The sequence below is a fragment of the Grampus griseus genome, assembly GCF_964374135.1.
Source record: "Grampus griseus genome assembly, chromosome: 1".
Taxonomy (NCBI): domain Eukaryota; kingdom Metazoa; phylum Chordata; class Mammalia; order Artiodactyla; family Delphinidae; genus Grampus; species Grampus griseus.
In genome coordinates, this window is record NC_139017.1 from 32390137 (window position 1) to 32406223 (window position 16087).

The following is a 16087-nucleotide window of genomic DNA, read 5'->3' on the forward strand; positions in this document are numbered from 1 at the left end:
AGGGGTATAAAACGCAGATTCCCGGGCTCACATCTCAGGGGCTGTGCGTGGGAAGGGGACGGAGGCTGCTACGGAGGGTTTGGTGTCTGCTGGATGGAGGGGAGAGGCAGGAGAGAGAACCCATCGTGAGAGGCCCGCTCTGCGGCCGACGTGTGATTTCTCCGGAGCCCCGTGTGGACCCTGGCGTGTGGCGTCTCCCGTGGGGAGCACGGGAAGAGGCGTTTCACCTGATGCTTTATGCACATGGGTGCACACGGTTGCCCGTGGGGCTGGTCCTCTAGGCCTCTCACCATCAAGCTGAAGAAACCAGGAGGCAGAGGGCGAAACTGCCCGCTCAGTGGGACCTGGAAAATCCTACAGCCCTGCGTGAACTGACGAGCTGTTAATCGGACGGTTGGGTGGCCCAGGGGTGGAGGCCCATGGACCCCCCGGAGTGGTGGGGTGGGGGAGGGACAGATGAAAAGTGCGCGCAAGCCAGACCCCGCCTCCCTGCCGCGCTCTAATCTTTTCACGCCGCGCTGCCCTTACAGGCGCTTCGGCACAAAATGCACGGCCTGCCAGCAGGGCATCCCCCCGACCCAGGTGGTCAGGAAGGCGCAGGACTTCGTCTACCACCTGCACTGCTTCGCCTGCATCATCTGTAACCGGCAGCTGGCCACGGGGGACGAGTTCTACCTCATGGAGGACGGACGGCTGGTGTGCAAGGAGGACTACGAGACGGCCAAGCAGAACGGTAATCAGCACGGCCCCTCCCCCGGCCTCCGTGCCGGCCGTGCCCCCTGTCCTGCCTGAGTCCGGGCTGCCCACCCCTCGGAGCCCTGCTCGCCCCCTGCCTCCTCTAGAACCTTCCCAGATGCCTGCAGGGAGGGGGAACCCCCAGCCCCCAGCCCTTGGCACTTGCTGCTCCACGGAAGCATCAACCGGTTTCCGGCCGCTGAGCGCCTGCCTGTCTCGCGCGCCAGCACGTTGGCTCGGGAGCTGCTGAGGACCTTGTGCCCATCATCTCGAGGCCCCTCGCTTGGGGCGGGGCTGGGAGGGTGCTCCGTCTGCAGTGGAGCTGCTCATCAGTTTCACATATCGGGGTGCACATCTACCTCTGCACCTCAGAGGCTTCGGTCAGCAGGAGCCCTGGCATTGGCCTAGGTCACCCTTGGAACGGGTCAGCTCGGTTTTCAGTTAACTGTATTGTGTTTCCCCTCTCAGACTGTGGGCTTCTCGAGGGCAGGGCCTTAGGGGTGATGACTCTTGTGTCTCCCAAGCCCCTCATATGGGAGCAGATGCTCAGCCAGTCTCCTCGTTCAGGGAGACCCCACCATCTGAACCATCTGCTCCCGTGCACCCCGCCACCCTTCCCTGGCCACCTCAGGGCCCTGTGCACGGTCTGCACAGAAGCTCGCAGCACAGGCTGAGGCTGATGTCGGGCCCCAGCCTTTAGTAACCACCCTGGAAAGCCTGCCTTCACAGGGGCGACCTGGGCAGCAGCGGCTCCTGCCCTCCAAGGCCTTGCTCCTGGGCAGCCCTAGGTCTTTCCTGGGCCTTCCCAGGGCCTAGAGAGGGCTTGGACCCCTCCCCGCCATTCCTCAGCGCTCCCCTCAGGAAAGCCAAGCCTGACTCCCCACCTCCTGCAGCCTCCCTCAGGCTTCTCACTCACGGCTGTGCCCTCCACCCTGGCTCCGAATATGGCATTTGGCCAAAGTCAACCTGGGAATCTCAGGCGCACAAACTCGTGAAACATCCAAGGTCATTTGCCTTTGACTAGAGTTTATTTCGACTCAGGTTGTTACTGCGGAACACTTTTGTTGACGGCTCTGGGCTTGATGAAAAAACAAAGGAACAACAATTTCATGTATCTCCTTCCAGGTCTTTCGTCGATCCCCACATATATATTGTATAGATATGATCAATGCATGGAGAAATTAGTCTTTTGCTAACGAATGCAGTTCAAGGGTTTGTGTTGGTGAGGCCGCGGGAACCGAGCTCAGGCTGGGAGGGACAGCTCGGCAGGGCCTCCTCTCTCTTCTGCCCCCACCCCCAGAGTTCTGGCGTTTGACATGGACCGCCCTTCAGTCTCTTCTCCTCTTTCTGGGGCCTCTGCAAGCCTGCTCCCAGGCTCTTTGCCTTAATGTATTAATCTGCTCTGGCCCCTTAAAACTCACTCGGTGCAGTTACTTTGGAGTCACTTATGGTGTCACAGAAGATTAGGGATAAACCCTCAGCGCAGATGGACTCAGAGAGCCCAAGCTGCCTGTGCGACTCTGATGCCCTTCACCAGAGACCCCAAGGATGCAGGCCACCCCCAGGGCCAGCGGCTGCTTCTCGCAGTCAGAGGCCTCCTTTAGACCCTGAGCACGTGCAGCCCGGCGTCCACTGCTGCTGTGGATGGGTCGAGAGAAAGGGGAGACCAGCTGGGGAGGCAAGAATGACCCAGTGGGGCTAACGCTTTTATCGAGGATGCTTTGCCTCGCAGCGGACCTCTGTAGGATGGTGGAAAGACACCGAATTTGGCCTCAGAGGTTGGTGGGCATCTCTGCCGGGTCATGCACTAACTTGGGGGTTCCCCCGGCAAGTTGTGTACCTGGCTGAACCTCGGCATCTCAGCTCCATAGGGGTGGGTCAGAGCACCTGTCACACAGGGCTGCGTCCTGAGATTTCCAGAGGCTGACACTTGTGGAATGGGACGTTCCACGAGGGAGAGACCAACGTGGAAAAGAAATGCAAACAGTAGGTGAGATCTGTTGTAGGTTTGCCAGCAGCTGGGGCTTACACAGTATTTCTGGTCCGTTCCTCCTGCCTCTGGCTGTCAGTGAGGCAGCGGCCGCTCCATCCCTTGAAATCTGGGTGCTCCTCGGTACAGCAGGGGCCTTGGTCTGCTGTGGGGCATTTGGCTCTCTCTTCTTATGTTTTAATTCCTCCTTGCTAATCTAAACCCTCTTTGAGGCTTAGGTTCCCTCGCTGATGCTACCCAAAAGACTGAATATCAGCTATTTGTATCTTGGTGTGAATGATTTCGTTCATTTGTTAGTCTCCCTGGATATTTGCATTTTCAATATAATGAGGTGGCATTTTATGCCAGGGACAAGTGCTAGGAGACCCTGCATAATTCAAAACTAACATATTTTAAGACTAATTTTCCCATAAGAATTAATGTAAAAAGTCGAGGGGCGGGCATGTATCCTGGGAGCACATAAATCCATAACCAGTGAAGTGTATCTTTGCCTTAATGCTACTTTTTATTTTCTCAGCACTATCTCAGTCTCTCCCAGATGCTCTCTCCTAAATTAACAGCCTAGGGTATCATGGTCTTGCTTGGCCTTCCTCATAGCATTTTATCACATTTAACTTCCGTACCAAAGTTATTGATTTTCGGGTACATTTTTCAGCACGAGCACTGCCACCGCTACTTAATGAATACTTGGATGATATTGTTATAGGATATAAAAAAGATTTTAAATTATAATAATAGTGAATGTTAAAATAACAGCATAATAGTCCCCATAATCACAAGAAGAAAGTTCCGCGTACGTAGCCAGCCATGCGGAACCAAGGGGCCACCAACCCAGGATGACAGGGGTTTGTCCCAGTGGCGCTGCCATCTGGCCAACCTAATGCACTAGGCCAACCTATTTTGAAATTAAGCAATTCTCGATGAATTGAAAAAATTTTTGGTGGTTTCATTATTTCAAATTTTGTACGTAAAGACCGTATGGATATTTTTAAAGTGCACCGTTTCGTATTTGCATCGAGTTCTGTCATGCTCTTATCTCTATAAATACGGGCAGACGGGAGTGATTCCTAACAACAGAATTTAAAGAATTTTGGAGGTTTTCCTCAGTGCGTGTGCCTCAGTGGCTCTGGAATCCTTCCTCCTGGTCCTGTGTCCAGGACCCCAGGGAGGGACTTGAGTGGTGGGCTTTGAGGATGACAGTGCTCTGCTGGGGAAGAAAACGGCCCAAGGAGGAGAGAGGACTGGGGGCCTTGTCCCCCCTCCGCTGTGTGCACGATTGATCGTAGTGTGAGCCTGGGCTTCATGTCATTAAGGATGACTTAATCCTAAAACGTGCCACCCACCCAGGCTTCAGAGGGGCGAGGGGACTTGCCCATGCACTCACTCAATGAGGATGGTGAACCCAGGTCTTCTGACTCCAAGAAAAACCTTTTAGAATTGTTGTGAGGCTCCTAGGCACATAAAGCTCTCAGGTCAACACCAGGCACACAGTAAACACTTAATAAACATTAGCTGTTTTTATTGTTGTTCCGAAGAGAGGGTTTTCTTGGGTGGAAAGGAAGAAAGGTAGGAAGATAGGCATGGAGCAGACCCCCTTCAAAGTACACATGTGGGAGGGGCACAAAGAACCCAGAGGGCCAGACGCAGCTGCCCATTCCCTCTTGCTTGACTCCGGGGGTGGTAGGCAGAGAACGGAAGTAAGTCTTAGTGCTGGGAGAGGAGCAAACCACTTACACCCAGTGCCTCTCTCTGTGCCTGACTCTGACTGAGAATAAACAGCCCCACAGGAACTTGATGCTCAAAATCCACTGAAGACAGTTGGTCAATCAGCATGTTGTCCTGAACACTCTTCAGACCAGTGTTTTTCCAAACATGTTGACTATGATCTACAGTAAGAGACTCATTTTATGTTTCAGCTCAGCACACAGATTCATACAGCAAGCATTGATCAAGTTTCATGAAACAATACTCGCTCTCATCTGCCTCGTCCATCCCGTCCCAGCCCATCCCATCTCACTCCATCCCATCCATTTTATTTCCTCTCTTAGTTTGCGATCAACTAAATTGACTTCACAACACACTAGTGGGCTCTGACCCATAATTTATGACCACTGCTTAGGTGAATAGTGAATGTACAGGTCACCCCTGCTATGAGCCCAGGGCTGTGGCAAGGCAGCGAAGCCGTGGGTGGGACCTGGGGGAACGGACCTTCCCGATGGGAGGAGGGGCAGGCGTCTGGGGCAGCCCAGAGCACAGACTTCATTCTGACTCCTTCACCTTTGCAGCCTTGGCAGTAACTCACATGGTTGGCCAGTCAGAGTGTTTGTCATGATGGGGAAACGCATGGAATGGTACACCTTCAGTCTGAGGAAAGCCCCTGTGTGGCTGGGCTGGCAGGGAGCTGAGGCAAGGAGGACATGGTCCTCACTTTTCAGTGACTCAGAGGGCCTGTGGGCTCCCTGGGGTTTGGGACCACGCCCCTTTGGTATTCCCCCATTTTCCCTCACTCTTGGCCATAGCAGGCAAGATTACATGGGGAGAGGAGGAAGGCGGGTTGAGACCCAGCTGCTCCAGATGGGCTGGACCCAGTAAGAAGTGGTTTTCATTGCAGATGACTCAGAGGCCGGAGCTAAGCGACCCCGGACCACCATCACGGCGAAGCAGCTGGAGACATTGAAGAACGCCTACAAGAACTCCCCTAAGCCCGCCCGGCATGTGAGGGAGCAGCTGTCCTCGGAGACAGGCCTGGACATGAGGGTCGTACAGGTGAGACACCAGCCACCCTGGCCCCCGGGCCTCCTTTGCTGACCGGGAATCCCAGGCCCGGCGCCACCCAGGCCGGGCCTGGGGCAGGGGTGGAGGCTGTCCTGCGGGTCCCTGCATCTGTGCCCTCCACGTGAGGGAGGCTTCGGGAGTGGTACCCATGGCACCTCATCAGCGGTGTCGTTGATCCCCTGGGGGAGTTGGGCTCAGGGCCACAAGCCCCGTTAATTTGCCGAATCAGAGGCAGATTTCTGAGGCCCAGGCAGGGGGAGTGGTGGGCACGTCCCATTCCTTGCCCTGAGCTCTGCTGAGGCTTCGGTCTTTGTCTTTTGTCTCGGGGACCCTGGGGGCTTTGGATTCGTGGTGGACGCCCCCCGAGATTGTCCCTTGTGCTTGTGTGGCAGGTTTGGTTTCAGAACAGAAGGGCCAAGGAAAAGCGGCTGAAGAAGGACGCGGGGCGGCACCGCTGGGGGCAGTTCTATAAGAGCGTCAAGAGGAGCCGGGGAGGCAGCAAACAGGAGAAGGAGAGCTCGGCAGAGGACTGTGGGGTTAGTGACAGTGAGCTGAGCTTCCGAGGTGAGCAGGGCTGCCGGGGCGAGGCCCAGGCCCTAGGAGAGGCCCCTGGGAAACTCATCCCCGATGCTCACGAGGGGTCTTTCTGGAGGCCTGGCCACCTCCCTCCCGAACACAGCCCTCCCTGCAACTTGGGGTAAAGGGCAGGGGGGAAAGGGTAGTGGCCCTTCCAGAGGGGACAGGGCAGAGGAAACCAGAGCTCTGCTGCAGACACATGGAAGCCGGGTTCCCAGGCCCATGGGCCCCAAGGCCTCCCCTCCTTGCCTGCGGCCCGGGGCTCCCTCACCAGCCCACGCAGCTGTGCAGGACAGCTGTGTCTCTGCCTGCACCCTGAGCCCCCCCTCCTGCATTTCTCCCCTTGGCCGGGGCACTGGGCTCCCTCCCATGACCCCCTAGAGTGAGCCCCCTCCTCTCCTGGCGGTGGGAGGATATGCTGAACGGGCCCTTTGCCCCGGGAAGTCAGTATTGTGAGCGCACGTGAGGTGGGGACCGGCCTCATTCTGAAATCCCTTCCCCCACCGCTCCTGTCACCCGGTCCAGCGCACGCGCTTTGCTGCATGCGCTATGTTCAAATTTGTGCATCAGCAAAGTTGCAAATGGCTGCATGTTTTGGATCCTTCGGTCGTTTGCAGATAGCCGTAACGGTTCTCATGCAATGAGTCCTCAAATGTGGAAGGTCTTCTGTTGTGGGGCGAAGGGAAGAGTCCTGAGCTGGGGGATCAGAAATCTGGCTTCCGGTTATGGCTCTGTCAAACGGATTCACTTCTCTCGAGCCTCAGTTTCCCCATCTATAAATGGGGAATAACCACATCCTTGCCCACCTCGCAGTGTTCTTGGGGATCCATGAACACAACTGACTGGGAATGTGTTTGGGGAAAGCTCAGCACATTTTCACACTTGGAAGACACGACCATCCCCTTTAGGGAGCCGTGGCTACCACAGAGGGCCCTGGTCGCATGGGGTGACAGGTGTAGGCAAAAGGCCAGGTAATGGCCGTTTTACAGTGGAGCTGAGCCTTCAACCCCTGCCCCCTCTAAAGGGCATGACTCCCCTCCCCCTCTTCATTTTTATGGGTGGGGTGAGGGACAGCCTAGGGCAGGTCGTCAGAAGGGATGGGTGTTGAAGTCCACTCAGGGGTGGCCTTGGTAGGAATGGATGCACAGGCCCAGGTGGGAATAGAAAGGAAGTCTGTGGGGCGGCAGATGGCATGAGCTGCCCGCCAGGACCGTGATGTCCTGAGAGGACTGTAGCCCAGCCCAGAGGTCTGCCCGTGGGGCCCTGGGGAGGGTTCAAGGGCCCTATGCTCACCTTCCAGGCCTCTTGGCGGGGGAGGGGGAAAGCCACTTAATCTCCTCTAAGCTGCTGAAATCAACGTCTGGAACATACAGGATTGTTAAGTCTTGTTTCATAGCTCCTTTCTGTTGGGTGCAGGTGGGTCCCCAGGTTGACATATCATTGGTCTCTCCAGGTAATTATATAATCTTCTTTTTCTTAAGACTAAAATTGCTCACTTCGGTCGGAGAGAGGAATTCTTCCTGGTGGCAAAGGTTCCATTAGATCCCCTTAATGAAATTCTTCATAAAACAAGAAGGTCATTTGCCTTAATCAGTCCAATACTTTGTCCCCAGTGAAGAGCTTATTGGTAGACAGAGAAACCAAGCACTTTAATACTGAACCTCTTTCCCAGGTAGACCAGAAGGCTTTTGTACACGTCTTAGAGAGGTCCTCAGCCCCCCTGACCGCATGGGCCTGTTTGTTTCCCAACTAACTGAACCAAGCACTTTTCTCAGCTTGAAAACTTTCAGATGAAATCTTGTTAGCACAGAGTTTCTTCCGTTTGTGATGTGGAGAACATACGACCTCCCAAACCTCAGGCGTTCGTATTCCTCAGTGTAGCCATCTTCGTACCTGAGCACACATGGGACCAACAAACTCACCAAACATTTGTCCAGTCTTCTGGGACCTGGGCGTTTGGTCTCTTCAGGTGTGGGTTCTGTTGTTTCCCCTTGATGTGGGTCAGTCTCTGGATGCCAGGCTGACGTGTTGGAGTCTGGCTCATGCTTGGGCTTCTTTCCTGGTCGTGTGTATTCCTAGGTTGTGAAGAACAGGGGACCACCGGAGTCCTGGCGGCTGACAATAAATCTCCGTTCTTTTGTCCACAGAGGATCAAATTCTCTCAGAACTTGGCCACACCAATAGGATTTATGGCAACGTGGGGGACGTTACAGGCGGACAGTTAATGAATGGGAGCTTCTCCATGGATGGGACAGGACAATCCTATCAGGACTTGAGGGATGGGAGCCCCTATGGAATCCCCCAGTCTCCATCCTCCATCTCGTCCCTGCCATCCCACGCTCCTTTGCTCAATGGGCTGGATTACACGGTGGACAGTAATTTGGGCCTCATTGCGCATGCAGGGCAGGGAGTAAGCCAGACGCTGAGAGCCATGGCTGGGGGACCCACCTCTGACATCTCCACAGGAAGCAGTGTAGGCTATCCCGACTTTCCAACTAGCCCAGCCTCTTGGCTCGATGAAATGGATCATCCTCCTTTTTAAGCACCTCTCCTCCCCACCCTACCCGTCCTCTGGCTTGACAGAATATCTTCAAGGATCAAAAGAGACTTGCCTTTTAAGGATCAAAAGCGCGCCAATGTGAATTTCCATTATTTTCAATGGAAGTCCTCTGCCGATCCCGGGGAGGTCGCGGGACCCCACTAGGGCTTGTTTTCCTGGGAAGTGGTGGGAGAGCAGCCTCGTCTCAGAACACAGCACAGGGGCACAGAGCCCAGAGCGCTAGGGTGCTGGCTTGTTGGCTCCTTCCCCGCCCTGCTTACAGGCTTTGGCTGCACAGTGCTTGGTTGACGGCATGACTGTGTCAGGCCACCTTGCTCTTTGGGAACTCTGCTCCAACTGGAGTGTCTCGTCATGCCCCCCCGAACCACTGCTCTCACCAGAACCGAGATTTCTGAGGTAGAGGCATCACGGCCCTTGAGTATTGATAAAAGTGATTTCTGGACCACCTTAATTGAACCCTAATTTTCAAAATAAAAAGTCACTTATTAAAGGTCAGTGGAAAACTTTGATGGCCAGAGTTCGATGTTGAAAACATGCTCCCTCCTCCTTTTTTTTTTGGCTGTGAAAAATATGACTTCTTCCCTACCCAGAAACACATGCCGGAGACCATTTGGTCAGTTTTGGTTTTTACGAAATCCCATCTATATCACTGAATCCCTGACGGCAAGAAGTGCTTTTCATTGCAGGTGACTCTGAGGCTGGAGCTGAGTGGCCCTGGACCATCACAGCGACTGCATGACAAGTCCCCCTGGTACACAATGTGCCTTTTTAATTTGCCTGTATTATTTATTCCACAAGACAGGCTGTGGGTTCCAAAATGATCAAAGCTAAAATATGGAGAGAACAGAACGACAATCAGTGAAAACATTTGTAGACGTTTGGATTCCAAATATGCGGTCTGTTTAGCCAAGTCAGCAGATGCCAGTCTCCCAGCGTTCTCATCCGGTAGGGCGAAATGACATTGTGTCTGTTTCGAGGGACTTGGTTTAGATGAGCTTGTAACTCTACCCGCCCCCGCTCGCCTGCAGCCAACCCTCCTCAGCCCTTTAAAAATGTGAGCTTTCTCTGCTGTGCTAGTTGACTCAATTGGAGGACAGTCTTGGCCTCTTCTGAGTACTAGCAATGCTTCTTGGCCTATCTTGGTTGGGAGGAATCATTTAGGGAGCAGCCCTAAAATTGTCCAAAGGGTTCCAAATGGTCCCTGGCTGCATCCCTCTGGGTTGCTGGCTGGACTCATGCCAGGCCCTGGGTTGCTCCAGTTCTGCACTCAGAAAGGCAGAGCTCTCCAGCCAGTGGCAGTGCAGAGACTCTCAGCTTGCGGGTCTGCAGTAGCCCACCACCAAGCCTGAGGCAAGGGCAAGGGCAACCCCTGCTTTATGAGCTGCTGTCTCTGCAACAGACTGCACTTCTACAGGAAATACCGTTGCGAATGGTGCTACAAGTCCCACTTTATGCCACACATCTGTCCATCAGGAAGCTCTCCATGTGCATACTGGATATAGCCAGGTGGAATTTATTCCAGTCCCCTTGGGAAATGGTGGTTTGCTTCTTCTGGCCTCCCATTCTCTTAAACAAGATCAGCAGAGTGGGAAAGGGTAAGATGGCATTGCCTTTCTTTCACAGCAAGTGATGGGGCCAAAGCACCTAAGGACTCTTCCTTCCGGGAATGGTTTTGAGGACCGCAAAGATTTAGGCATAAGGTAGGCAGACTAAAGGAAGAGAGAAACACTTCCTTTTTTGGATGCTTCATCTTTTGTAAACTCCTTTCCAGGACTAAACTACGGTCAGTGAAGCTTCTTTAAAATAGATGGTCAGTAAATTCCTGGGTCAGCCTTCAGGCCATCTTTGTTCTCTGATCAATTTTGTAGTGTACCCTTATTTTTTGATGTGCTCGATTGTTGTGATGTTTTGCTTGGGGAGTCTGCAAATGTCGGCCCTCTGCCGGAGGTTCCAGGTGCAGGGATGATGGTGTGTTAAGCCTGGCCAAGTCTGTGCTGTGGGGAATTCCCCAATAATGTGACTATTCGGGGTGGGGATGGAGACACAAACGCAAGGTAACAAGTCGTGTGTCCATCTTTTTGGAGGACAGCTTCTTAAGCTCACTGTTCTTAGCAGGCTGCTTACAAAACACAGGAGAAAGACTGCTGGGTTAAAACCAGTTAAAAACCGCCCCACCCAGACCACTGTCTCAGCTTGATTACTTGGAGTCGTATCTCATGGGACGTCAGAGGCGCTTCGTAGTTTTGGCGAGTGCAGTACCGTGAGAGCAGGCTCTTTAAGGGGGAACATCCCCCTGTGTAGCACTGCTTTTGGAGACCAGATGAAATCGACCAGTTTTTGTTTTTTAGATGGGTGGATCATGCTCACTCCCTATTCCCTGGCAGGAGAAATGGGAGGCCTTCCTCATTCATACAGTAACAGGAGTCTCTCGAGGAACCCAGTGAATAGTGCAGGTGACATCATGATGTCGGGAGGAGATCCTTTGGTTTGGTGGGGTTGGCTAGCTGGGAGAGCTCTTGAGGGAGCCCTGGTCAGAAAGCCAGGGGAGCTGGATTTAAGTTCCCCAGGGCCACCTCGCCAGAAAGCAGCAAACACTGGTGCTGCATTTAGAAGCACAGTCACAATCGGTCTCAGATTTTAAGTGGATCTCCTTGCAAGTGGGATTAGTGTTATGCATGGGCTGGTGCTACCAATGAGCCGCAGGCCAAGACAGCTCCTTGGCTTTTCTGAGGCTCAGGGATGGAGAAGAACAGAACTACCCTGAGATTCGGGTCCAGGCACTCCTCTAACGCTCAGTAGTCTGTTATTGATGTATAAGGTGTTACACGGAAGCTGTTTTCCCCTTTGCGAAATGACACGGATGAATTTTAAAAACAAGATGAGACCTTCTGGAGGCGTTGACAATATCTGGACCTGTCTGGCTCTAGGAGAGCTGTTCACTAGCAACTGTTATCTGCAGCGCTTGGCTGATGGACCTGAGGGTAGGAGGCTTCTGAATCCAGGAGCAAATGAATAATATTTAAAAAAAAAAAAAAAACAAGCCCAAGTTTCCAATGGTAACTGATATAAGCAAAAACGGGATCTGTGGGGCTATGGAAGAATCTATATTTGCTGAAAAGTAGTAAGACCGTGGAGGAAATACCAAATGCAAAGGCTAAGCTGGCCACTGGGTAAATCGCATTGTGGGGAAGCCTGGATCCCGGCCCTTTCAGGGACTTGCTGTGCACCCTGAGGCCAACTCTTTTCTGTCCTTGTGCTTCCTCTTTCTTGCCTCATCTGACAGTTATAAAATGAAAATCAACTACCACATTGATAACATTACTCCTGCAAACTAATACCATGAAACACCAGGGAAAGAGGATAAAATTAAGACAGAAGAAAAGCATTTAGCAGTGTCTTTCAATAAGGTTTCTTTTTTTTTTTTTTTGGCCAATGTAAAACATGAACTCTGGTAAGATCCCTGGGGGCCACTAGATCTTCACAATGAAGTTCACTTTGCAAGAAGTATAAGAAATCTGACAAGCAAAAGACATTACCGTCTCTGAAGCTCGAGCTGGTTATTCTGAAACAACTGCCTCCTGGCTGGAGGGGTTTAAGGCTTCAGCTTAGCAAAAGCTGCGCTGTGTGACAGGGCACCGTCCGGCCCCCCTCCCGCACGCCCCCGCTCCCGCACGCCACTCACTATAACGACAACTTGGTTATAGCCATGGAAATAATGACCATACCTCCTCAGCCAGCAGGGTCTGGAAGGACCGAGGAGGCTCACTTTTAAACATTGCACTTTAGAAATTGGAAACGGTGAGATGAAGAAAAATTCAATTAAGCGGAAATGAGTTTTGTTTTATTGCCTGCTGCTGAAGGGCTCTGGGCATGCTGAAAGCTAAATAAAAAGCACATCACTGCCTCTCTCTTTCTTGGGTTGGTCAATTGGCCCTTTTTGCAGTCGTCGCTCCAACTGTTCTAACACACTGACTGGATCCAAAAAGAGAGAGCGCAGCAAAGTCATCCCATTCACACGCTGCTTGGTAGGACCACACTGAAAGCACAGTTTCACGCTGCTAGCTCTGGTGAGGAGTCAGCTGCAGGTCTGGGAGGTGCGCCAAGCATCCTTCACCCCGGGAGGAAGAGCACAGGTGGACAGAGCGCGACGCCCCATGCTCATCCGCTGCCCACCTAGAGACAAGAAGCATTTGTACGTTCCCCACTTGAGGACGGTGTTGAGCCAAACACGCAGGTTCAGGGCTGCAGGATCCCAGAAGCTGCTCTGAACTTGTACTCAAGACCTCAAAGCCTCAGATCCCCTAAGCTCTGGATCGTTGCCCTCACCCTTCGCAGTGTAAATTTTGTACAGTTAAAAAGAAATGAAGTCTCATTTCCTGGGGAAAAAAAAAAAAAGAAAAAGGAAAAAAAAAGGACCCACCCATCCTTATTTATTGCCATGTGACTTTGGAACACAGAAGCTGGTGCGTTTGTTTGTATGTGCCTCCTGTGTGTTGGCATGAGATGTGTATGGTAAAGCTATGTCCAATAAATATGGAAATTCTTTAGAAGACAGCGTGTCTTGCTTTTCATTTGGTTTTCTGGAAGTTTTTCTCTTGACATATGAAAAAGCTGTGCTGACATGGGTTCCTTTCGTCACCAGAAGGAAACTCAAGATACAACTCTGAATGCAGAACCACTTGCAACTGTGAATACCTGCGCTACTCTGTATAAGTGTTGGATAGAGGAAGTTCTCTGATTTTTCTAATACCAATTTTCTGGGCCCCGTCCTCTGTTTCTAGGCTTAAGGAATGGGCAGAGAAAACCTGCTGATCACATAAATTTTAGTTACTGTATGTCCTGTTGTATTTTAAAGTCCTTTTATGTGTACATTTATATGTGTACATTTTCTCCCTAGACAAGCATGTGCAAATGTCTGTTCTTAGGTGAGACGTGGACAGAGGGATAGAAACACCTCATCAGGGCTCCTGGACAAGCTTTTCCACGAAAATCTCCATTCAGGTTTTTTCCCTGCAGGAGGCTTTATTAGTGTACAGGACCTGAAATTTAGCTAGAGTGGAAAGAGCAACAGAGATTCTTTAATTAAAAAAAAAAAAAAAAAATTAAAGTCATAGCATTTCTTTAGCGGTGGGATTCCATCCAGGAAAAATGAGTGCTTTTTGCATTAGTGATTAGTTTTGTTTGGTTGAAGAGAAGATCCAAACAGAGGTGCACTGAGCAAGACGGTAGCTATTAGCCACTTGCGGCTATTTAAATTTAAATTGATTAAACAAAAGTTTAGTTCCTCACACCAGCCATATTTTAAGTGCTCAACAGCTACATGTGGCTAGTGGTTACTGTATCTGGACACACAGATATAAAACGTTTCTATCATTGCAGAAAGTTCTATTGGACAGTGCTGACAGTCTGGCTGAGGAGAATGGGCAGAGATAACTCATCACTTGTTTAGCTACTAGTTATCCTGGAGTACTTGCTGAAGTATTCTCAGACTCTGTGGGTAGCACCAACTTCTCTGCCATTGGATTCTGTGTGTGGCACTACACACCAGAACCACTTGCTTAGGTCTGAAGCAGGAGGCTGGGCCCTGGTCCTCTGAGCAGTCTGATGTCCTGACTCAACCCAAGTCCTAGACCCACTTGTGCCCCGCAGTCTACCCAGTTAAATAGGAAAGATACTGCCTCCTGGGCAGCATGTCCAGTGAGCCTCTTGAAGGGTTTAAAAGTCTTTTAGTGGAAACTCAGATCTCTGCTATCAAGGAAAGGGGTTGATGGTCCTTTGTCAAATCATCTCTGGGGATAAATACTTGACTAGGCTGAGAAAGGCAAAAAAACCTTTCCGGGCTATGCACTAAGGAAGGTGAAGGTGACAGCATCTAATGGAGCGAGGTGTGGGTAGAGGACCACAGGAGGTACACAGGGACTTTTTTTTCCTTCACTAGCTCAGTCCCTTGGGTGGTTGTTAGGGAAGTTTGTAAAGAGGCTATGCATTTTCCTGAGGCACTAATAACAGGGCTTGGGAATTCTGCCAGTGTGTGCCCTATGCACCATGTCTCTAGTCTGGTGTTCTCAAACCCCTCATCACCAGCCTGTTGATGTTGAGTCTTTGCTTTCCATACACTAACAATTTTGAGTGTATCAGGCTGACAATTCATTGGACCATTTCCACTTTGTGCTCTAGTGTACACAGTTCCCACCACAATGATAATCTAGTAACTTTTTGGAATTATGAAATGTGTTCTCAGCTCACAAAGGAAGGAGAGGGAGGATGTGGTCCTTTTTAAGTTTTCCTTTGGTTTGGTCACTACAGACCAGCTCCTGAGCAGTGTGATTCTCCTGACAGTGGCTTTTCAAAAGGACAGTTGTTTAAAGACAAATAAAGGAAAGAAATCACTGGCTAGAAAGAATGAAATAACACGCAAACTCAGGAGATCAAAGGCTCAACAGTCAGCGTTTTCCACCTCTTTCCCAGCTATACAGCTCAAATCAGAAAAGGATAAAAAGCAATCAAAGGCAAGTCAGTATGTTGTAAATGTTAACCAATTTCCAAACTAGAAGTAAAATCGTAAGAGGTGATCCTCAGCGTATCTGAATGTATCTTCTCAGATTTGATATTTGAGACATAGTTTAAAAATTGTCCTTTACGGTCTAAATGGAAAAATTGTTGCATCCCTTTGCCAAGCCTCCTAGAAAGGCTATTTCGGTTTTATCATTTGGAACTCCTGGTGCCTCTCCTCATTACAGCTGTGCTGTGAGCGGGGAGGGATGGAGCTGGGTCTGGACGCTTATTTGGGTCGTGACTGCCTCAGGGAAATAAGCAATGGTCAGCCACTGCTGCTGGGGAGACCGTGTGAGTTAGGAGGGAGGAAAGAACCCCACAAAGTTTATAAAATGGGGCCAAATCATTAGGAAAGAGGAAACTTTTTATTATCATAATTCTAAAAGAAGTAATAAAAATAACCCATCCAAACTATTAAATTAAGTCTTCTAAATGATCAGCTGCTGCCCTAGGAGAGTGTATTACATCCTGTCAGAGAAAGCGGGTGTGGCTTCTGCATGTAACATTTGTCCCTTTGTCACTCTTTCACTTTCTTCTCTCGTTTTTGTCCAATGTGACTTCAGGATTTTCCTTTAAAACCCTTTCCTTTGGCCATCTCCCCTGTTAAACACAAAGACTGAATTTAGGTATGTTATTAACTGGTATGTTATTCTGTAATTAAACGGACCAGTTACAGGCCATCCCTGACAGAACCCATGTTTTCCCTTCTCATGGAAGGGGCTCCTAGGAGAAAAAGGTGTCCACGTGACTTATTCATCCTTCAGGTTGTCTAGCAGACCACTGAAATGGTCAGAACTTCCAAGGCTGATACAGGCGAGGCTGTCTCTAGAGTTGGGGGAGAGTTTTTTGGTTTTGTTTTTGTTTTGTTCGTTTGCTAAGATTTATGTTTCTCTCAC

The 16087-nt window shown here is 50.8% G+C and overlaps 1 protein-coding gene across 1 annotated transcript in view; it reads left to right on the top strand.

The window, feature by feature from the left end:
* The window catches only part of LHX4 (LIM homeobox 4), a gene marked incomplete at both ends in the record, with an annotated part of 42478 nt that extends 33860 nt beyond the window's left edge, over positions 1-8618 (top strand). Inside the window, 4 exons of the mRNA XM_082654329.1 lie at positions 531-733; positions 5337-5491; positions 5893-6064; positions 8224-8618. Coding sequence (XP_082510455.1) covers positions 531-733; positions 5337-5491; positions 5893-6064; positions 8224-8618 — 925 coding nt within the window. The remainder of the gene's footprint in view (positions 1-530; positions 734-5336; positions 5492-5892; positions 6065-8223) is intronic.
* Between the last annotated feature and the right edge of the window lie 7469 nt (positions 8619-16087).